Source organism: Echinococcus granulosus, assembly GCF_000524195.1.
Source record: "Echinococcus granulosus chromosome Unknown EG_S00011, whole genome shotgun sequence".
NCBI lineage: Eukaryota > Metazoa > Platyhelminthes > Cestoda > Cyclophyllidea > Taeniidae > Echinococcus > Echinococcus granulosus.
This window is the reverse complement of record NW_020170391.1, coordinates 1,503,994-1,525,976: the sequence shown is the minus strand read 5'-3', so window position 1 is coordinate 1,525,976 and position 21,983 is coordinate 1,503,994. Positions and strand designations below refer to the sequence as shown.

General features: G+C 40.7%; 3 protein-coding genes across 3 annotated transcripts in view; 2 read left to right on the top strand and 1 right to left on the bottom strand. All coding sequences in view use genetic code 11, as the record gives it.

Moving 5' to 3' along the window:
• Positions 1-751: 751 nt before the first annotated feature.
• Positions 752-6,117, top strand: EGR_02536 (hypothetical protein; the record flags this gene model as incomplete). Its single annotated transcript, XM_024491785.1, has 14 exons — positions 752-985; positions 1,351-1,491; positions 1,554-2,009; positions 2,097-2,334; positions 2,412-2,662; positions 2,731-2,899; positions 3,281-3,441; positions 3,515-3,666; positions 4,067-4,295; positions 4,481-4,669; positions 4,731-4,883; positions 5,367-5,611; positions 5,768-5,835; positions 5,996-6,117. 14 exons carry the CDS (start codon positions 752-754, stop codon positions 6,115-6,117), a joined length of 2,808 nt encoding a protein of 935 aa, XP_024353936.1.
• A 662-nt stretch (positions 6,118-6,779) lies between these two features.
• EGR_02535 (Glycogen phosphorylase, muscle form) lies at positions 6,780-17,303 on the top strand (the record flags this gene model as incomplete). Its single annotated transcript, XM_024491784.1, has 18 exons — positions 6,780-7,004; positions 7,033-7,134; positions 7,551-7,733; positions 7,800-8,066; positions 8,183-8,473; positions 8,762-8,908; positions 9,480-9,643; positions 10,552-10,759; positions 10,829-10,918; positions 11,427-11,651; positions 12,119-12,241; positions 12,412-12,539; positions 12,612-12,819; positions 12,961-13,178; positions 13,721-13,805; positions 14,488-15,509; positions 15,534-16,072; positions 17,176-17,303. The coding sequence occupies 18 exons, from the start codon at positions 6,780-6,782 to the stop codon at positions 17,301-17,303; spliced, it is 4,353 nt and encodes a 1,450-aa protein (XP_024353935.1).
• A 674-nt stretch (positions 17,304-17,977) lies between these two features.
• Positions 17,978-21,983, bottom strand: part of EGR_02534 (Macrophage-expressed gene 1 protein) — a gene marked incomplete at both ends in the record, with an annotated part of 6,322 nt that continues 2,316 nt past the window's right edge. Inside the window, 5 exons of the mRNA XM_024491783.1 lie at positions 17,978-18,277; positions 18,743-18,820; positions 19,235-20,004; positions 20,703-20,964; positions 21,206-21,395. Coding sequence (XP_024353934.1) covers positions 17,978-18,277; positions 18,743-18,820; positions 19,235-20,004; positions 20,703-20,964; positions 21,206-21,395 — 1,600 coding nt within the window. The remainder of the gene's footprint in view (positions 18,278-18,742; positions 18,821-19,234; positions 20,005-20,702; positions 20,965-21,205; positions 21,396-21,983) is intronic.

Below are 21,983 nucleotides of genomic sequence, written 5' to 3'. Positions count from 1 at the left end.
CAGTGCGGACTCGAACCCAATAGTCCAGCCGAGGAAGAGCTCAACCCAGAGAAAGACAAACCTGCGAAGGTACTCGTTTTACCGCCGACAACAAACTTCACCAAATCAGAGAGATGCACCTAAAACACATTAAAGTGATTTTCAAAAACTGCGAAACGCAACATTACTCAACCATAATTGCTGTAATTAATTAAACAAATAAACAGGCCGCCTATTTACCAAGGTATTTGGAAATTGATTAGCCTAGCAGTCGCCTGTCAATATACATAACTAAAAGCCAAACCAAGCACTTATATTGAATAAGCAGCATATTCGGCCAAAGAATTACATCCTCTACCTTAAGTTTATTTTGTTTTTACTTTGATTTGAAGCAGACTGAAAAATCTGGGTTTAAATATAACATATACGGAAAGAAACAATTGGACCCCAAAGTTATATTTTAACCATTATTTGCTTGTAAAAAAATTACAAACAAAAATAATTCCTTTAGGTGCATCTAAAATTTTTAAAATTTATCATTAATGGGAAATTGTGGTGCGCGTTCTAAAACAAACCAAAAATATCGCATCAAATCACAACTTTTTTCGACCTTAAAAACTGTTTTAAATATGAATAGAAGTAAATTCTTAAAAACGGCAAATATTGCTTCTTTTATACATCACACCATAGAAGTTTGGTTTCAATTGATTTGAAGTATATGCGGCTTTTACAAGCAATTGGTTCCCTGTGACTGCAGGTTGTGTTTACTCGCATGGATCCAAGGGATGCTAGGATTTTCAAAAACGCTTTTTCGGAGATTTTCCGACTAAAGAGTCTTTTGCCTTCGCGAAAGTCGTATTGTTCAAGGAATGAGTTACTTCTAAAGTTGCAGGAGCATTATGGAACGGTCATATTTTTCGACCCATTGCTTTCATTAGAGCGCAAATTTGAAGTTGAACTTTGGAATACTGTTTTCAAGGGACCGTTAAATACCTGCATTGAAGAAGTACGCCAAATATAGCAATCCTGCGCTCCCATTTTGACTCCTCCTTTATTATGCTGTTGTATTTAAGCTTTTGCACTACTGTTGCTTTTTATTACACATATTCCCTTTATTTTTCTATATTTTCAGTGCTTGTAATATTGCTTTTTGCCTGCTAAAAGTCAGAATCTATGTGATTCGTGATTTCGGACCCTAAATTCAACTATCTCATTTGTACTTGTGCCAAATGTTTCTTTGCTATTAACATCTTTAGTTCGCTTTCACAACTATGGTTACTTCTAATGGCAATTGTTTTTCTTGCAATTTTAAACTTTGTGTAACCTTTTATTCCTATTTTACGATTTTGTCTGTCATTGTAACCTTTTTAGCTGCGAAAGAGTTCCAACTATTCGAATGTGTACGAGTATCAGCAACGCTTGGTCTCTCTGATCGACCGTGCATTCGGCTTTTATTCTACTTTGATGCATAAGTTGCTGGACCGCCTACCAGACTCTGCATGGACTAAAAACGTATGTTCCTTAACTAGTCCATAAATCAATGTTTGGAATCTTTCACCATCTTTTTTTTCTAGATTACTGAAACCGCATTTACTGTCAACGCACCGACCTCTGGCAGAGTTTGTTGGGGAGGCGGCCGGTTTGACTTGGATGCCGTAACTCTTCAGACACAGCTCACTCGTTTCAGCCGCAAGGAGAAAGCCGCTCTACTCGATGCAACTAAATTTGTTACCGCAATTGAGGACAGTCAGCAACGACCCATAATCCTGCCGCGTGGCGAAAGACTCCCCGATTCTGGAGTCTTCTCCGCCGAACCGCTTTCTGTTAGAAAAGAGGCCACTTCGCCTTTGAAAATCAGTCTCTCTGAAGCTGTGGTGTACCTGGTTCAGCACTGTTGCATCCATCTGGGAGATTTGGCAAGGTATCAGCACCAACACAAAATTGCAGTCTCCTACTATGTCTCGGCTTGGTTAATAGATCCAACCTGTGGGCATGCCTACAATCAACTAGGTGTTATTGAGGCTACTAAGGTATGCGGTGACTATCGTTCCGTAATATCTATTCCACCAAAATCCGACACAATACTTGGTATTTTGTAATCATTTTCAATGTTTTAGACCAATCCACGAATGGATAGTTTATGCTATTTTTACGTCCGTGCGATCGCATGCTCGTTTCCATTTTTGTTTTCGAGGAGGAATCTAAAGTCGATCATGGATACCATATTTGATTCCACTAAAAATGACTCTTTAAGCCTTTTAAAGAGCTCATCGATACAAGCAGATTTATGCGAATTCTTACTGTTCCCACTTCCAGTCTTCCTTAGATTTCACTCCATGGCATCAAATAATTCAGGTGAGCAAAGGTTTATGATACGCAGCATTTGAGTCTACTTTTGTGAATACATGTTAAGTCGTAAATGTTCTTGGTAGACATTTGGGCTATTGTAAGTGCTGCAAAGGAGTTTTCGTTGGCTACAAGCACTTTAGCATCGATGATTGATGGTACTGCAGCTCCAGTTGATTTGCCGAAGCCTTTGGACGAACTCTCAGGCGATTTTGCAGAAATAGGATCTATAACAGTTTTGCCTGAGAATCTGCAAAAATTGCAAGTGAGACTTTTAAACACGATTGTCATTCATTCCTTTGGTTTACAAACCAACTGGTCTAAAGAAAACGAGCCGGTAGGTGTTAGGTGTTTCGCCTATTTGTAAATTGGTAGGCAACAAATTAAAGCTCGACTTCTTTGCAGACTTTGCGACAGTGCCTCCTGTACACGACAGTGTCTCTGATCAACTGGTTTTGCGCTGTTGTGATGGCAGTTCGCAATAAATGCTCAGTGATCAAGAATGACCTTCCAATTATGCCAGTTCTACTTGCTGTCTTGGCTCTAAAGGCTCAGTGCTCTTGTAAAAAAACAGGTGCTCTTTAGACAGTTATTTAATTTTAAACGATGGTTGTTTATCATAATAATATTTCAGCGGGGTGCACCTTTAAATTTACTGTCAAGTAGAATTCGATAGTTATTTTTGTAAATGTTTCATTCAATTTAGTTACATTAAGTCTGCAAGTTGTAATGTTACATTCCAACATTGAGATCATTATAAATGAAGTGATACCTTTATCACTGGTATCATTTGGGTCAGTTAAGGTCACGCCTTTGTTCTATTAGCATTAACCGCGATTATGCCCAGGTTGCTTGGACTGGACATGGTATCAACAACCGCGTCTTTTTATTAACTAAAATATTCCACCACACTTTTTTGCGTCATTACTAACGTGTTCAGCTTTCACGCAATTAGAAAGTGGTAAATTATCTGACTCGGAGATTCTTGAGTTTGCTCCGCCCCTGAGTAAATCAACGATTGATTTCCTGAACTCTTTGGTGGGCACCATCTCCTCAGATCATGCCCCAGTTGAGGATCTATCCAAAGTCGACCTGCCGGAACTTTTCGCCCTTCAGGTGGGTCACTCAATTTCTACGTCTTGTACTTGTTTTTGAGTTGATTTGGGCTCGTAATTTTTGCTCTTTATAGGGCTTTCTTCCCATGGGCATTCCAGCCTTCAAAAATTCGTACCAATCAGGTCCTTACGTTGATCTCATGCCGCATTCTTTTTTTGATGGGGATCCCGATGTACAAGCGGCTTATTTTCGCAACCGAGTCTCCCTTATTGTCGATGCTCTCAGGTATTTGCTTCTTAAGTGCTTTTTTCTTCACCTTGAAAATCCCTTCTGCAGCGCTGAAAATTACTGTCTCTTTCGTGCCTTTCACAGCTTTGGCTTAAATGTAAACAGCAGTTGGATTTGTAAAGGCTTTCCCTGCGAAGATTATATGTAGGATTCCGAGTCGAAATCCTCACAGAGATGCTAATTATTTGATCATGTACTTGATGTTCTTTTACTGTTACGCGACTGGCGGACATTCGTGTAATATGTGACATTTTGGTTGAACCATAGATCCCAGAGGTGACAATTTTAAAACTATATGTAAATGGATGGCGATAGGTTATTCGCATTGTACAGTTACGCCCCGTAGCTCAGGCAGACATGCTTTCTTTTACTAATTATGCTGTATCCTTCTTACCAGATCCGTGGCTGGAGAATTGCCTAGCCTACTGAAGTGGTCCGGTGCGAAACAGGCGTTTGCAAGTGTTGATCGTATTTCACCGAGTCTCCCACAGCTATCACAGCCAGAGATTGTTGAGGTTGCATCAGAAATGAAGGAATTTGAGACCCCTGAGCCGGAAATCTCGCTTGAACGGTCAAAGGATACTCAAAACAAAGGGGTGGAAACTGGTTCTAGGGATCTGCTAGAGGTAAATAGGAAAGGAGTGCGTAGCTGCATATGTTTTGTCGGCAGTGTAATGCATCAATACGGTCTGCTAAAACTGGGTGTGTGTGTGTGTGCGTGTGCGTGTTTGTGATGCCGATTGGTATGGTTGTTATTAAGTGGCTCAGATTTTGGGCGGAGTTCAACACCTTTACCTGCTCTTTGTTATAGGATATCGCCGAATCCCCTTTGAAGGAAGTAGGCGTTGGTGCACCAAGAGAGCATGCAACCAACGATTCCTTCACATCTCCGAATCCATCTTCACTACCAATGCCATTGAGTTCAACCTGCGAACCGCGTAGAATGAATGATATCAACACTTCGGAGTTAGCTCGTTTTATCCAAGAGCAGGCCAGTCAGGTACGTCTCCACTTTATGGCTAAACTCTTCAGCATTGGTTCCTAAACGAATCCTTTTCTAGGTTGCGGCTCGTCAAAGAAAACATCTTGAGGAAGCAGCGAGGGTGGATACTACAGCCAATCATAGCTACCCCACTTTGAGATCCAATTTCCAGAGGGATCTTCCTCCTCGATTTTCACGAATTCACGAGGCGGAAGCAATAGGATCAAACCTTGTAAACATGCTTTTTATATTTAAAGTGCCACACATTGCTTTGAAAGAAGTATTTTTAGCGTGAATTACCGCTAATTTGAAAAGTTATTTTGGATATTTTCCCTAATGGTATGAGTTTATCCTGTTTGTTATTTTATGAGTCTTGCGAGGAAGCTTTTTAGATAAGTTGGCCTTTTCAGTGATCCTTTTCAAGGTATTTGCAAACAAGTGCCATTGTTCATACACATCTGTATTTGTGAACTCCATGATCGCTGACATTGGATTCCTGTTTTTAGCCCGGCAACACAAATTCATTCAAATTTAATCCATCAGAAGGAAGACAACCAAAACGATATGCTTCAGTACGTCGTAAATGTTTGGTATCGTTGTGTCCTGTTTTTTGGTAGCGGTGTTTCATAGTGCTAAAGGGGATTAGCACAAAATTGGCATGCATTTTCTTTTTTCACTCGAAATTCACCTCTTAGATTGTGCTCTTTTCCTTTAGATCTTGTTTTCCAAAACTTGGGATCGTATTCCTAATCGAAATTTCCAGACAGTCCCCAGTGGCACTGCAGTGCCAACTGTCTTTGAGCCTAGCCATCTTCCTACCTCCCTAAAGATGGGACTGCTGTCGTCACAGCGGTGGCGTTTTCCCTCCTCTCCCCATTTTACCAGTCCTGAAAACTGGCCTCCTCACTTTGCGCAGCCACCACCGCCGCCGCCCCCATATCTCCCCGCATCAGTTCAGCGGTTAGTGTAAATAACTATCTTTCCAGCCTTACAGCTGCTCTCTTCAAGTTATACCTTATCAACTCAGCTTCGCTTTTTGGCTCATTGCCTACTTACTATTTATGCGTTGTGGGTATTGTCTTTGATATGTTTCTGATCTCATTATTGTCATTTTAGACCTCAAATGTTTAATTGGAACGTTCAGGACAATTCTTACTATTTGCCTCAAAATGTCGATACGGGAAGTGATCAAGTAAGTGTTGAAGTTTCAGTGATAGCTTTTTTGGATTTATTCAAAATATGGAATCCTCAGCTACTTTTCCGTCAACTTCTGTTAGCATATTGGATTAGAAAAGAACTTGATTATTTTGGCATTCGATCTAACATTAAATATCCCTGTTTTAGACTTTGTCGAAGCCAGCATTTACTTGAACAAAGAATGCGTTAATTCAAATGCTTCGATACTTCGAAACTTGGTTGCAGGCTGGATGTGTGGCGTAATCTCGCGTATAGAATGTTGGCAGTGACCTAAGTCCGACTACGGTGGGGCCTATTGTCAATTCCGCCGCTTCCGATAACAGTTAACGCCTGCGATTTTTCTTTTCGGATGGGAAAAGCGGTACTCGTCCGCTCTCGTACGCTAGCCCTCTTCTTCGTCCCATCTTTTAATTTCCCTCTTGGAGTACTAAATAACTGTTTGCGGATTTCGATGACTTGTGCCTGTGACAGTGTGGGAATCTGGGCGAATTTAATGTGTGGATGGGTGTGTTGCACAATGCACCTTTAATGCAATGTGGTGCAATCGTGGGTGCTGGGTACGGTGGCAATGCCGTCGCAATCACCTGCTCTTGGGAGTGATTCTTTCCGAAGGGTAGCCTCTCCAGATGTGATTTTCGTGTTTTGATAAAAAGTGGAGGTAGAACAATCGCTAAAGGGTGTTGACCACCTGAGTTCTAGGTGGTGTAGATATGCGTTACTTTTGAAAAACTTCAGTTAGAAAGTGCCGCAAAAAACTACCGCTATTATGTTTAAGAAAGTAAAATTTAAAAAACTTGTTTCTTTAAGGGTTAAGGATTAACTACCTAATTTTATGCTACCTACTCAATGTTAATACTAACCTTGAACCTTGTCTAGGTTAGCAACTGCAAAAGAAATCTGCGGTAACACGTTACCTAGCTGAATTAGTGAAATGAGCACCAGGCCAAAAAACATAAGCATTTCGTATATTCCCCAATGTGATACAGCAAAGTGTTTACACAGCGATATAAATACTCACCTTCATGTTACCCTGGCCAAAGACTCACACACTGCTAGTTTACGAGATTACTACCTGGCACTGTCGAATACCATTTGGGAGCGCCTGAGTTTGCGATGGCTTCGGTCAAAACAAAAATTTTATAAGGAAGACATGAAAGTACAATGCTATTAAATAGGTATTTTAGAGAGTGTACTATTTGTCAATGGAGTTCTTCATTGGCCGAACCTTAGGAAATGCTATTCTTAATCTTGCTCTTAGGGATCCCGTTCAAGAATGCTTGCATAACGTAAGTTAACTTAATACTCCTTAGTTGTTTTGTAATTTTTGGGTGTCAAGTGTGCCAAAGCATTGGTTGCTATGCAAAATAATCCCTTAAATTCTGTAAAACATATTAGCGAATCCCAAGTTAAAAATGGCGGCTCCTTAATGATTGCTTAACTTTATTGTACCTTTTCTAATTTTATTGTTTTTTTGTCAGTTGTTGTGTCTATAGATCCTAGGTCTTAGTGGGCAGTATGTGGTGTATTTACCACGACTTGCATTATTTCTGGTATATTGTATTTGATTAGTCCCAGAAACAGAACTTTTAAAAGTTTTAGAAGATTCGGATACCTTACGCACAGAGTTATTAAAACGTATATTAGAGAGACAATTTTAAAGCCTTTTATTTGTTACCATATCTGCATGCCTTTCAACCCATAGATGGGGCTAAACTTAGAAGACTTGGAAGACTGTGAACCAGATGCCGCCCTCGGGAATGGCGGACTGGGGCGTTTAGCGGCTTGCTTTATGGATTCGATGGCCAATCTAGGAATCGCTGCAACAGGTTATGGTATTCGATATGATTACGGAATTTTTGAACAAAAACTTAATAATGGCTGGCAGGTATTTGCTGAAAAATGATGGGCTGAGTTGCTTCCTAATTACACCTTACAAGTTTCATCTTTGTAGTATGAGGAGGCCGATGATTGGCTTTGCTTTGGCAACCCATGGGAACGAGTGCGTCAAGAATTTTCCTTCCCTGTAAATTTTTATGGTAAAGTTGAAGTGTACGGTGATCGAAGAACGTGGACAAACACTGAAGTAATATATGCGGTACCTTACGATACTCCCATTCCCGGCTACATGTGCAATGTCTGTTGCACACTTCGACTCTGGGGATGCAAGGCACCAAAAAACTTTGACCTGGCAACTTTTAATACGGGTGGTTATATTGAAGTTAGTTTACGTAGCCGTTTTTGCTGTTAAAACAGAAGCGTCATCACATTTTTTCATAAGATTAAAACCATTCATTGCATTTTAAGAGATACTAATTATCTAAATATCTATTTTAGGCTGTCCTTCAGCGTAACTTAGCCGAGAATATCGCTAGAGTGTTGTATCCAAACGACAACACACTCGAAGGAAAGGAGCTTCGTTTGAAGCAGGAATACCTGCTTGTTTCGGCGGCTTGTCAGGACATTCTTAGGCGTTATCAAATGGTGGATGAGCATGGTCCCAGAAGAAAGGACTTTTCTCAGTTACCCGAAAAAGTTGCCATCCAGCTTAACGATACGCATCCATCCATGGGCATTCCAGAGATGATGCGGCTTCTGGTTGATATTGAGGGTGTTGGCTGGGACCAGGTGATTATATTACTCATAAATAACTTACCTGATAAAGTACAACAAGCTCTTCTACCTACATATTTTGCGTATTTTACAAACACATGTTTTCAACCATATTTTTATAAGAGATTTACTGTATCTAAAAGACTATGGGCACTATTAGTTGCACAAAAAGCAGCAATAAGTATTTTATATCCTTATCTTCTCTATATTCTGCATATGATCATTTACAACTCATACCGGACTTATATATTAAGCTAAAATCTCATCTAAATGGAATAGTATTTGTAAATTTTTTATTTAAAGGCTTGGGGAATCGTCCAAAAAACTTTTTCTTACACAAATCACACCGTCCTTCCAGAGGCTATGGAACGTTGGTCAGTTGACCTGATTGGGAGAATGTTACCTCGACATCTAGAGATTGTTTTCAAAATTAACCAGGATTTTTGCGATGTGCGTTCCATTTCTTTCAAACCTTAAGGCACTCAACTATCACAATCATAAGTAATAGTTGAAACATCTTCAGCGATTGTAGTAAATTATAAATATGATGCAGTTCCCATTTGTCATGGAAGGCATTTTTAGCTAAAGTTAACCAGTATATCTGCACATTTTGAGAGCTAAATAACTTATTGAATTGGTTATGCTAGAGAGAAAGTCATTAAAAATTTACAGTAATTGTGATTTTCCTTATATTGAAGAGAATCGAAGGACTTATGCTCTATTGGGGGTAAGCTTAGTGTGTAATGCACTCAGCTTGTATTAATACATTTGCCACCGTAACGGTGGGGCATTGGAACAAATGAGTTAACTCAGTACATCTAATTCTTCCTTATCCATCAACGCTTCGGATCAGGTTTAAATATCATAGTGATCAAACGCATTGAAAATATTAGAGTCATCTTTTTGTAGGCTTAATAATAGGGACAGTGGATATTTTTGCTACGTCAGGATGGTCAGTAGATAAATTGCTTGCAAACAAAGTCAATTCTGTAGGGGATATTAAAACCTAGACTTGGTCTAGATGCTGCGCAGGAAGTATCCCAATGACTCTGAAAGAGTATATCGGATGTCAATCTTTAACGACGAAGGTTCCAAGAATTTGAAAACTGCTAACCTCTGCATAGTCGGATCGCATAGTATCAATGGCGTTGCTGCACTTCACACAGAGATATTGAAGAACTCCGTGTAGGTACTTATTAACCCCTGTTTCATTGTTAATAAATGAACTATGGTTATTTTAGGCAAAAATGCTCCACACTTCGTTATTATGCAGTTTGAAGTAATTGTTTCCTTTGAGGCTATCTCAAAGCCAGTTGTACATATGCGGAACAAATTGTCTCAGTTTTGTGCAGCTAAATACGAGTAGATAACCACAAAATTAACTCACAGAATAGTAGCTGGAACTTAGCTGGCATTCTAAACAGCAAGAGACTGAAATACATAATTGGTTTGAGGTGATTTCGTGCCCAATTTTGTAAAATAAGTCACGCGTGGTTTCAATTTAGAGCAAAAAAGCGATACTTCTCTTTACCTAGTGAAGTCCGTATTTTCAGTGACTACAAATTACTGTCTTGTCGTGTACTAAGACAATAAAACTTAGTCGAAGCAAAAGAAATCGCTGATTTTCATATAAAAACCCCGCTTTCTACGTTACCTATAAAATGCATTAAAAATTTATTGATCTAAAGGCTGAAGTCATTAGTTCGTGTTTTGATGACTGCTGTGCATACTGGTAAGCAATTTTCAGGGTTCCCTTTATTCACCAGGATCCAATTCTTACTGCTTTTTTTTCAACTCAATGCTCTATATTGGCTAAAATTAGTTCCCAAAAAATACTGCAATTACAAATCGAGGATTTTAAAAATGGATTGTATTGCATCTCAATGCCTTACGTGGGATTTTAGCATAAAAAATAGCATGAATAAATGTCGAGAATTGTGTCATTGAACATTCTCCTTATGTAAAAACTTTGTTTTGTACAAATACTTCACTTGTTGGTTTTCTCTCGGAGCTAGATCATCTCATCCATATTCCTTGGTTTTACTTCCTACGATAAGTTTTTCCACCTTTGAACCCTTCTTCAAAATTACCAGATTCAAAGACTTCTATGAATTGTGGCCGGAAAAGTTCTCAAACAAAACAAACGGCGTTACCCCACGTCGTTGGCTTAAACTTTGCAATCCCGGTCTTTCTGACTTGCTGACAGAGAAGCTGGGTGAAGAATGGGTTGTGGATTTTGATAGGATTCAAGGCATGAAGAAATATGCTGACGACGACTCCGTGCTCGAAGCGCTTATGAAGGTAAGGATATCAAATGCGATTTTCTTAACAAGTCATACCCATCTGAGCAAAATCATTACTTTCTTTCAGATAAAACATCAGAATAAATTGAAACTTGCCAACTACCTGTTCCACATATTGAACGTCGAAGTTAACCCAAATACCATGTTTGACATTCAGGTAAGAACAGCTTTGTGTATGATCTAGCGGGATATGTATGGATGCTATACAAAGAAAAATTGCAAAAGCAGTGACCTTCAAACAAAATTGGATAGTTAATATCCTAAAATTGCAGAAGGTAAAATATTTTCTTGGTTGAAATGGTTGCATAATGGTCGCGTGGAAATTATGAAACTCGACTCATATTACCACGAATGACGAAAAAGTGATCAAAAACCTACGTAGAATTTGACATTGTGCTACCTCTTATCATTCATTGGCAATCCGCTAGGTGTAAGTTTTGGACACATGAAAACGCGAGGTTGCGCTTCTAAAATACACACATTTTTCCCGTCGTATTAAGTAATGGAGCTTGGTTTACAAATGTTTTCATATATTAACAATTAATTAGTTTGGTTTTTAAGCATCGTCGATGGAGTCTTTATTTTATCTGTTTGTGCATTTGTCTCGGTGTTGAAATCAAGGTTTTACTGCAGCTAGAGTTCATATCGCTAGTAAATTTTTTAAGGTGAAACGCATTCACGAGTATAAACGCCAACTGTTGAATGCTTTGCACGTCGTCGCAATGTACAATAGGATAAGAAGAGATCCACAAATTGAAATGGTCCCAAGGACGGTCATGATCGGTGGTAAAGCAGCACCCGGATATCCCCGAGCAAAGCTGATAATCAACTTCATCAATTGTATTGCTCGAAAAATTAACAATGATTCTACCGCTAGCTCCAAGCTTAAGGTAACTTGTACCTCCTTTTTCAAAATAACTCAATGTTTAACCTTTTTATAGGAGTTATTTAAACCTATTATTAATTATGCAATTACAAAGAGGTCATTTAAATGGCGTTTGAAATCAAATGCTCCAACTGCTTCAATTTAATCTGTTGCCGGCACTATTACTTTGCACTGATATACCGTTGGAATAACAAACAGTTGGCATCTGATGTGACGCCCAGCCACAGTTATTCGTTGAATATATTATCGCCGTATGGAGCATTTGGAGCCCTCTATTTTAACTTCATACAATCATTGAAACAGTGTAAGTCTTCAAATCAAGTAGTGATCACATGTGAAGACTGGAAGAGGGCCCCATTTACCTCCTTGTTATAATTGTGTTGCATTATTCTTCTCGTATGGAACTTGTAAAAGAAAAACTCAAAAGTATCGTAGCTAAAAGTATGTAATGGTCTTCTTCATTTTTATAAGGTTGTATTTCTTCCGAACTACCGCGTCACCTTCGCGCAATACATAATACCCGGCGCCGATCTGTCGCAGCAAATCTCAACTGCAGGCATGGAAGCTTCGGGCACCGGAAATATGAAGTTCATGGTGCGATTCTTCCCTTATCGAACAACATTTTTTATGTCAGTAGTAGGCAAACCTTTGATGTTAGAATAAACCTAGATGCTAGTGGTTATTAAAAAGCCCCACCTTTTAAGAAAATGTATTTAGAATATGGGACTTAAGACTTGTAAATTTTATCGTGGTTTTCACATCAGATGAATGGAGCCCTTACGATTGGCACTCTTGACGGAGCGAATGTTGAAATGGCAGAGGAAGCGGGTCGTGAGAATATGTTTATCTTCGGTCATACAGTCAATGAGCTGGACGATCTAAAGTGCAACGGGTGATTTTCAGGAAACGCAGTAATTTTGAGATAGTTGTGACATGGTATGACATACTGTCTTTGTAAACGCAGGTATAATCCGACCTCCTTTATTGCCAACTCTCCGGAACTCCGCGAGTGCCTGGATCAGATAAAAAATGGCTTCTTCTGCCCCGAAGAGCCAGAACGGTTCAAGGAGCTATACGATGAACTGACTGGTCGCGATTATTACATGCTTTGCGCTGACTTTACCAAGTACCTAATTGCTCAAGCTGCAGTTGAAGACACCTACAAAGCAAGTGTCCCAGGCTTCGGATTTTGCTAAATATTTCTAACCTAATTTTTCGTTTACATTTCACTGACGGCAACATAATTTCAGCAATAATATCAACAAAGGATTCTATAGAATTGTCCATAAGCCGTACATTTTTTTATTTTTTAGAATCAGAAGAAATGGGCCCGCATGTGCCTCTTAAACATTGCCTCCAGCGCTAAATTCTCCTCTGATCGCACAATCGCAAGCTATGCTCGAGAAATCTGGAATGTGCCATGTGACAGGCTCATCCTTCCACCTCCCATCTTCGATCCCAATGCAGGCGAAGGGAGCGCCTTTAGGCGCCCGTCACGTTCGTCGATTGATAATCGTTTTCATGCTGTCAAGTATGTTTTTTATAGATTCTGAAGAATTAGATAGCCTGTCTTTCCTCAGAGAACGTAAAGCAATCAATGACTGGAAGGCTATTAGGAATTGTCTCTGAGCGTTATCATGAGCATGAGAACTAGTAGTATTGTCATGCTAAGCCAGTACTTATCTACATGTTAAATAAACATTTTAAATGAAATACTATCCATTTTAAATATGCCTAACTATTTTCTTTTAGTAATGCATACGACTAAGTTGGAACCCACGACCCCAAATTGACTTAATCGCTCCACTCCCAAAACTGTTGTTCCTTGCCGACAATTCATTGTCTTCATTTTAACTTAAGCACAATTGTCCACCACAGTCTCCATCATCTTTCTAAATGTTAAACCCATGTCGCCCGAGAAATGGGCCTAAAACGGGATGACGGGGAGGTTACTAGTGTCTCGTCTGCGGCAATGTACCGTCGAAGCTCTGTCCATTATTTCGGAAGAGCAACAATATTACTAAAAGTGAAAGCTGCTGACCAATATTCCCGAATTTATTCTCAAACTTGTAGGTGCCAGAAAAAAAATAATGCCTTGCCGTACCTACAGCCTTCGGCCTCAAATACTTTAGCAGAGGCGATTGGTTGGAAGGCTAGAGTTTGTTATGTAGCATTCTATTTTTGCGGAAAATCAGTAGCTGCCTCTACCCTTGAAACCGATGACTTCTACTGAGCCACGAAGTTAGTGTAGTGGTCGCTTGCCACCTCAAATGCATCGTTAGCGGGAAATCCATTTCACGTGATTATCGTAGCGCCCCGAGACTTCTCTGAAAACGAAAGGAGACACAATACTCCGGGAAAAATATGTATGTGTTTAGAACAGAGGTGTTTGGGCTGCTGGCATGGCCCGAAGGTCAGCCCACCCAGCGGGGTACAAGAAGGCCAATTCAAAAGTTCAAAAGTGGCGTCTTATCACTACCAAGGGATAAACCATCATCGTATTACATTATATTTTGCGTTTAAGACACTCCCATATTCATGGACAATTAGGAGAAATGAGTAGGATTTGCTTAAGTATGAAGCTGAATCAAACTGAAGGCGAACGCATTGCTGCTGTTCGAATTCTCTGCATTAATTTTTTGGAAAATGTCCATTGTTATTGCAAAAATATTTAGTGAAAATAGTGTATGCAGTATTCCTACAAAAACATTAAGTATTTTCATTAGGAATTCGCTTATCACAAGGGTGGAAAATTAAATTCCCTGATTTGAGTGGCTATTAGATTTGGGTCGGTATGCGGGGTGTGTTAATTATCTATGATGTTCACTTTGGACCTGAAGCTTGGTATTTTAGCTGCGTTATGTTCAACGGTTTGGAATAACATAAATGATTGTGACGAGACCTTCAACTACCTGGAACCCCTTGGATTCATCGTCTCCACGGCAAACAATACCGGATTCCAAACGTGGGAGTATTCTCCCCAGTTCGGCCTACGTTCATATTTGTATCTTTGGGTAGTCGGATGGCCTGCTTACGTTTTGGCTAGATTTGGGTTACCGGGGTGGTTGCAATTCCTCGGAGTCAGATTGCTTTTGTCCCTGGTGTCTGCCATGTCTTCTAGTCTACTGGCGGATTCCAGTTCACTATATCTCTATCCCGATAATGGGCTTAAACGGCTCACATTCAGAGTTTTATTTTGTCTATTTCATTCAGCCGCTCCCGGTAATTTTATTTCTGCTTCTTCAAGTGTTCCAAGTGCTTTGGTTGCTTCTCTAACGTCATTGATGTTGAGTTCATGGATAAGTGGCCAATACTTCTGCAGCGTGGGTGCCGTTGCTGTTAGCACCATCATTGTGTGGCCATTTTCAGCCGTTCTCGGAGTACCCTTGGCACTCTTCCTAATTTTTTCTGGAATGATTGCCCAACTTATGGTGTATTCTATATTTTGGGCACTTGCTCTTATCACGCCAATGGTACTTATTGACACTTTCTACTATGGAAGATTGATATTTCCTACTTGGAACATAATTTCCTATAATGCGCTTTCCAGTCTTAAAGGCCGAAGCCTCTCACAGCTTTATGGGACGGAAACAGCAGCCTACTACGTTATAAACTACTTCTTGAATTATAATATTGTAATCGTTTTCATCGCAATCTTCACAATACCAGTGTTTACCTGCGTCGCTCTCAGAATTGGATGGAAAACTGAAACAGGCTTCCACCAAAGGGCTTTCACTCTGCTCTGTATTGCGCTGATGCCCCTCTTCATGTGGAATTTGGTGTTTTTCATCCAATCTCATAAAGAAGAACGCTTTCTCTTCCCATGCTTCCCCTGTTTGGATTTGCTTGTCACTCTCCTAATGTGCGTTCTGTTTTTCAATCACAGCGGGAAAATCCCAACTGGTACACCTTTCTCTATCTCCATTGTGCTATCCTTTCTGCTTCTCTTTATTGGACTGAGTTTGTCCAGAATTCTTGCGCTGACACAAGGTTACAGCGCTCCAATGTACCTCGCCCAGCACTTGCCAGTCTCGGAGGCTTTAAAAACGCTCTGCACCGGCCGTGATTGGCATCATTTTCCAAGCCACTTTCTCCTACCTCGTGAAAATCACGGCTGGAGGGTGCACTTTCTGCGATCCAACTTCTCTGGTCAGCTCCCCGGAAAGTTTGCCGAAGGAGTCGGCATCCTTGAAGCCACCCGATTTCCAAGCAGTCATTTCAATGACATGAATTTACCCGAAGAGGGTACTTTCTTTAACCTCGAAAAGTGTGACTACGTTCTTGATCGGCTCTCAAAACCTGGAGAAAATGAGGTGCAGTACTCGGAAGATACGAGAACCTGGCGCGTTCTGCTCACTAGACCCATTCTAGAGCGAAATCAACTACCTTTAAATACAACGGAATCATTGCTCCAAAAGGCTTTCAGTAGATTTCAGCGAGCGTTTTTTAACCTTGTTTATTTAAATCTAACAATGTTTGGAAGGATATGCATATTTTAGAGAGAATCAAACCTATGTAATCTTATGGGCCGACTGATTTGATGATAATTCACAGTTTTCATATACCCACTTGTCTTACCAACGGATTGTAATAATCGATTAGAATTGTCTGGATCACTTAAATTTGGCAGTGATGCAGGGAACTGCCAAGGTTTTCAGATGAGACTCTCTTGATGTGTTCGACTGACAGCGATCGTCTAATCATCAGTTAAACGGGTTTTACTTGTTGAATGTTAGGGCGCTTACGATGCGCTTGCATTTATTTCTGTCTGATTTCAAGAACTTTAAGTTACTGAAGATGGACCGGGCGGGTTTGAGTCAGTGCGTGTAAGGTGTCGTCTCGTCTTGGTTACTTCATTACCCGCCTTCTTACCGTGCTTCAAGGATGTTTGCATCTTGTGCTACACAAATGCTATTATCGAATCGTGTAATTCCCACTTCAACCATAACTTTTAACTCAAGTAGATATAATCTGGTATTCGGGTGGGTTGGGTCACACGTTCGGTTCGATTACTGACGTTTTTTTTATCCCCAGGGAGAGTGGCCCACATTGTCTGTCCCAGGGCGAGTGTTTTCAAAGTTGAAGGTTGGTGACCGTGCTGATTCACACTTCTCACCCCTAAGCGGATTGTGACTACTTTGTGTGAGTTGATGTAGCGCTTAAGGTTTTTTATCCCTTTAGTCAGTGATGCCGTGCCGTCCATAGTGCATTAGTGGTGGAGCTATATCGGTGTGTGCAACTAGTAAATGTAAGGTACTGCATATTACTCAGTAGTGCAAGTGATAGCTATCCACTTAACGCTTTGATCTGTGGAAAAAGACCCATATGATCGCGCGCATTAGCATAAGAGTAGGTGAGGATGTAAATATTGCGACATACGTAGGTTGAAGGGAATCTAGCTAAGCGGGTCTCAATCCCACGGAGAAGATCGTGCGAATTATTTGAAAACCATGAAGCTTTGCGCATTTAAGTTAGCTCAAACGCCACTTGTACGTCCTTTTTTCACCGTACTGGTATGTTTCCACAAGTGCACAGACCTGTTGACGTGGACGGCCACTTTTGTTCACCTGCTCGCAGTGTGATGTTGTTTCGGAGATTCAGTATCAATGCTCCGTCTGAAGATCAGATTCCTGAACGCAACGTTAGCAATGGCTAAATGTACTTAACGATGTACAGTAGGTTACCGTCTTGGAGTAGTACTTAGTTATGTTCACAAAATTGTTTGGTTTGGAACTAGTTAATGTTTACTTCTTAAGTCAGGAAGTAAACACCAAGAGCAAACATTAATGCAACACATGCGCCACTGACGTCCCGGTTTATTCAATTCTTATACTTGATCTTTCTCTTTCATCCGGAGTAAGTCTCAAGGCAACTCCAAGGTTTGACCAGTCTTGATACTGGCAATTAATCCAGATCATGGAAGCAAAAAACTAACAGCAAAATAGCATGATAAAATTTAAACTTAGAAGCTACTGAGAAGTGTCGAAGACGGCCACGGCTACACGAGCTTCGTATTCACTGCTTTCAATCCCGGCACTGTTTTGCTGATTTCTGTCATCCGAACTCAAGCAAATGGACTGACAAGAGGGCACGGTCACACAGCTTGCCATGCGAACTAGCACTGTGTTTCCCATTAGTTACTTTCACCAAAGTTGATCCGGTAGGGCTGCCTTGACAAGATCATACGTCCTTATCAACACCTACACCCTATTTATCCTGCTACTAAGACTGTCAACTAACTACGTCTCTGTGGGTTTCAAGCAGTACTTTTTATAAACTTATTTGTGGTTCAGTATACACCTAAAAAACCAGTGCTATTTTTCATTCACACTAAGCAGTGGAGTCCTCAGTCGGGTTGAATGGACCTTGTTGCCGCGAGCACGCCACCCGCCTGTAGGCATAGTGAATGATGAATCCCATCACGACCACGAAAAGAATCACGAGCATGACGACAGCGAAAATGAGGAAGGCTGATGCACTCGTATTGACTGGCTCGGCCGCAGCCTCGTCCGGGACCCACTCACCTTCCTGATTGTGATAGGTTCGGCCGGAATAGGTATCGACCAGACGAAGGGGCTGATTCAGAGACTTTTGAAGATCCAACGGTGTTTCAATGCTTGCAAAGTCCGGCTTGGGGAAAGAAAGACGTTGGATTGTAGGGCTATCTCTGCACAAGGCATTTTCTGCTTGTTAACACCTCTAACTTAGTACATATGCTACTAGGGCCTCTAAAGAAAACCAAACATCACACCCCAGATGTTTGCTGTTCTGATGGGGGATCAAGTGGCAATAGTTTTTACCATTTCGGCCGCTGCTTGAAACCAAAAAATTAAAAAAGTGTCTCCCCACAAAGGAACTTTCGTGTTTGCTACATTACTTGAAAACTCTGCCGATTCTTTTACAACAATTTGATGCAACTGATCGTCATAGATGGATAGAGAAGACATTTCACGTATTTGTGGTGCCGGATTGGGATTATTAAATCAGGAATCATAGACTTGTGGACTTGGTAGTAAATGGGTTGATACAAAGCGATCGTTAAATAAATAAGTAGTTTTTAATATAATCCAATCTGAAGTGTGCGAAACGACTTACCAGTTGGACAAATGGAGGTCGCTTGAGTGTGCGTTCTTTGACCACTTTAAGTGAATTGCCAGGAATGCAGCAGTTTATCTAAACAAATCCAATGTTTTTTGCTTCATTTACAAATATGCTAGTTATAAACCATGTTCCTATATCCATGCACGTAGTGCTTATAAGAACAATGTAAGTCAACGGGTGACGCAATATGCCTTCACTAATCAAAAGCATTTCGACGGGCCATGCATTGCATATTTCTGTCAAAGTAAATGTTATTTCCGTTTTTATAAGAATTTTTCTTACAAATGTCAAAATAACTGAGCTTAGAGGCAAAGCAGGATAAAGCATTCTAATTTTAGATATTTGGCCAGTAGAACAGTGTTAGTATAGGCAAACTGGAACGTAACAATTCTCCATTCCCATAACTAACTGTTAAACTTTCAGCATAGCTTTGAATATTCATGAACAAAGTCAATGAGTCACTGCAGAACTCCCTATGCTACTCACAAGACAAGTGTCTTCAATTGCAGCCATGTGAGATGTATACCCATTAGGGCACCGCTTGGACCAAATAATGCCCGGATCTTCTCCACTCGTACTTCCATTATAATCACTGTGGCCGATTTTTAAACCCGCATGCAACCCTCTTCTGACCTGTTGAACTCTTTTCAGTGAGCTGGAGTTGAGAGAGAGCACGTCATACAGCGGATTGCCCGACTGACAGGTGTAGAAGCCGCCAAAAGCCAAGGAGTACCGACGTCCCATTTCGAAGTCTGTTGACAGGCAGAGCTGGATGCGTCGGCCCACCGACTGCACCTCGTAGTATGGGGGACAGGACTGCGCCTTGGTGATTGGGTTCATCGTGGTGTCGGTATATATACCGCCGAAGAGGAAGCCGAGCTCATTCTTCCCATCTGTTTCAGTTGATGGATCGAGAGCGCACCAGAAAGCGCGAGTGACTGCACATTCATGCACACACAGGGGCTCTTGGAAGACCTTGCGGTCCTGGCAGGCTACCGCACAGGACCGTACCTGTGGGGGCAGGAGACCCACCGGCATAAAGCCCCTTGGACAGGAAGTATTGCCGGTGGCCAAGTTGGGTGCTATGTGACGCGAGCAGAGGTCACTGGGACCCTTGCAGGTTGTGTAAACTCCTCCCAAAGGCAGCTGTCCTCCCTGGACGTCTGTAGTTTGGTCTTGGTATGGAAAGTCATCGCAGTTGTCTGCAGCCACGTTGGCGTCGCTGTCGTAGGCGGTTGATGCAGGATCGAGACAGCCTGAATAATTCAAATTCACAAACCATTTGAAACGTTAATAGATGCATCGGTCGTTACAAGGATACTCAGTTATTTCCATTTATTAAGTCTGAATGAACTTGCTTAAAGGGAATGGACATGTGTTTATTGTATTATGCATCACTTACGTTATCAAATTCATTCCCTAGCAATATGTGTCGAATAATCATCGCACGCAAACTGACGGTGCGCTTGTAACAGTTGGCATGACCATCCTTTACCACTTCGTACAACATAAAAGGCATTACTGTCAAAGTGACAAGATTACGCTGGTTTATTTACCTTTCAGCGTGATGATTCTTGAATATGTTCGTTGATTAGTCCGAATAAGAATCACCGCCGCAAAGTATATATGGTTAAAATATTTTTTACAAATAACATTTTTTGATTAATCTAGGTCGATGCTCTATGCAATTTAACATCGGAATATGCAGATGTAGCACCGTAATGGAACTGTAGTCATAATCCACTGCTAAATATCTAGCCAAACGCAGACATATCAAAACCGCGTGAGACGTAGCGGACGATAATGTTGGTCCGATTGTTTATGTAGGAGTCATGCTTGCTAGCGGCATGTCATCCGAAAAGTGTGCGCGGTGTAACCAGTTTAGCCGTTTTATCACATACATTTGACCATAACATTTGCTAATATTTCTACAATTTAGATGTGTTTGACTTACCGATCAAGGAGTTCGCTTCGTAGTAGCGCACTACAGCAGCTTTCACCGCTGCTGCAAGACGAAAGGTGAGCGATTCGCTGAGCTCTGGCAGTGCGCGAGGCGTGATGAGGTCGTAAATTGGTCGCCCTCGACGGTCGACCGCTACAAGATGATTCGCCAGATTCCTCTCCCACTCTGTTAGATTCATGTCACTGGCCTTGAGACTGGGCCCACCGTAGCTTAAGATGAAACTTGAGGCCACCTTTGAATTATACGCCTCCACCTAAATGGCAAATTCTTAAAATGACTGTTTATCGAAAGTCGTTCTTCTATTCAAAAGAGGATTAGTTTTGTCCTAGCATAAGCCTCAAAGGCGTAAATATTGGAGTGAGTAATAACTGCCTTACATAGTCAGGAATACAAGTGTTGATGCATATGTCTGAACAGTACACTCAAAACTTGAATTATTTGGAGAAAAAGTAAGATGTTATTTATTTTATTATTACTGATATAATTCTACCTACCATCTTTTGATCTGTACCCAACTTGGTGGATGTTTTGAAATCGAAAAGGCTGGCAAAGGAGGCCGAGGCAGAAGTTCCAGCTTCCAGCTTATCCTTGTCGCTCATATCCCTGCTGGAACTGGTGAGACTATCAATTTTAGCCACCACGGCTCCTGCCTCAACGGCCACCACAGTGTGAGTTCCAAAATCTCTGGTCAAAAAGGAAACAGATTTAAAGTGATGCATTCAGCCGTCCCTTCTAATGATTTGCGCGTTGAACAGCGAAATGCCTCGCTACATTGGAGTGTAGATGTATTGTGTTTTATTAATAACAACTATTAATAGATCATCTGACATGTTACAACACTAGATAAAGTCATTAGAAATACACTTACTTTCCCTTAATTAAAGTTGTAATTAGCTATACCTAAGGAGAAAAAATTCTTTGTATGCATTCGTAACGGCTATTTATGCCGAACAATATACAATGCAAAACTTTTCGTTGCTTATGAAAAGAACCATGCGTTTGTATCCTTTTTCACCCCTAAACAAGAAAGACTTCTGATTCAACACAGTGATTCGTAATCAGTAAGACTGATTCCATCATATAAGGCATTTAAATCTTGGCGTTTTGTATCAGAGAAGTGACTTGTGTCTAAAAATAACAAGATAAAAGTTGATTGTATTTTACATGTCAAAAGACCATGATGCTTGTTTTCATACATCTACTTTGACTCAGTACAAAATGCGCAATTGAATGGAAGGTGATGAATGGTTTGTATACCTCATTACATTTGGT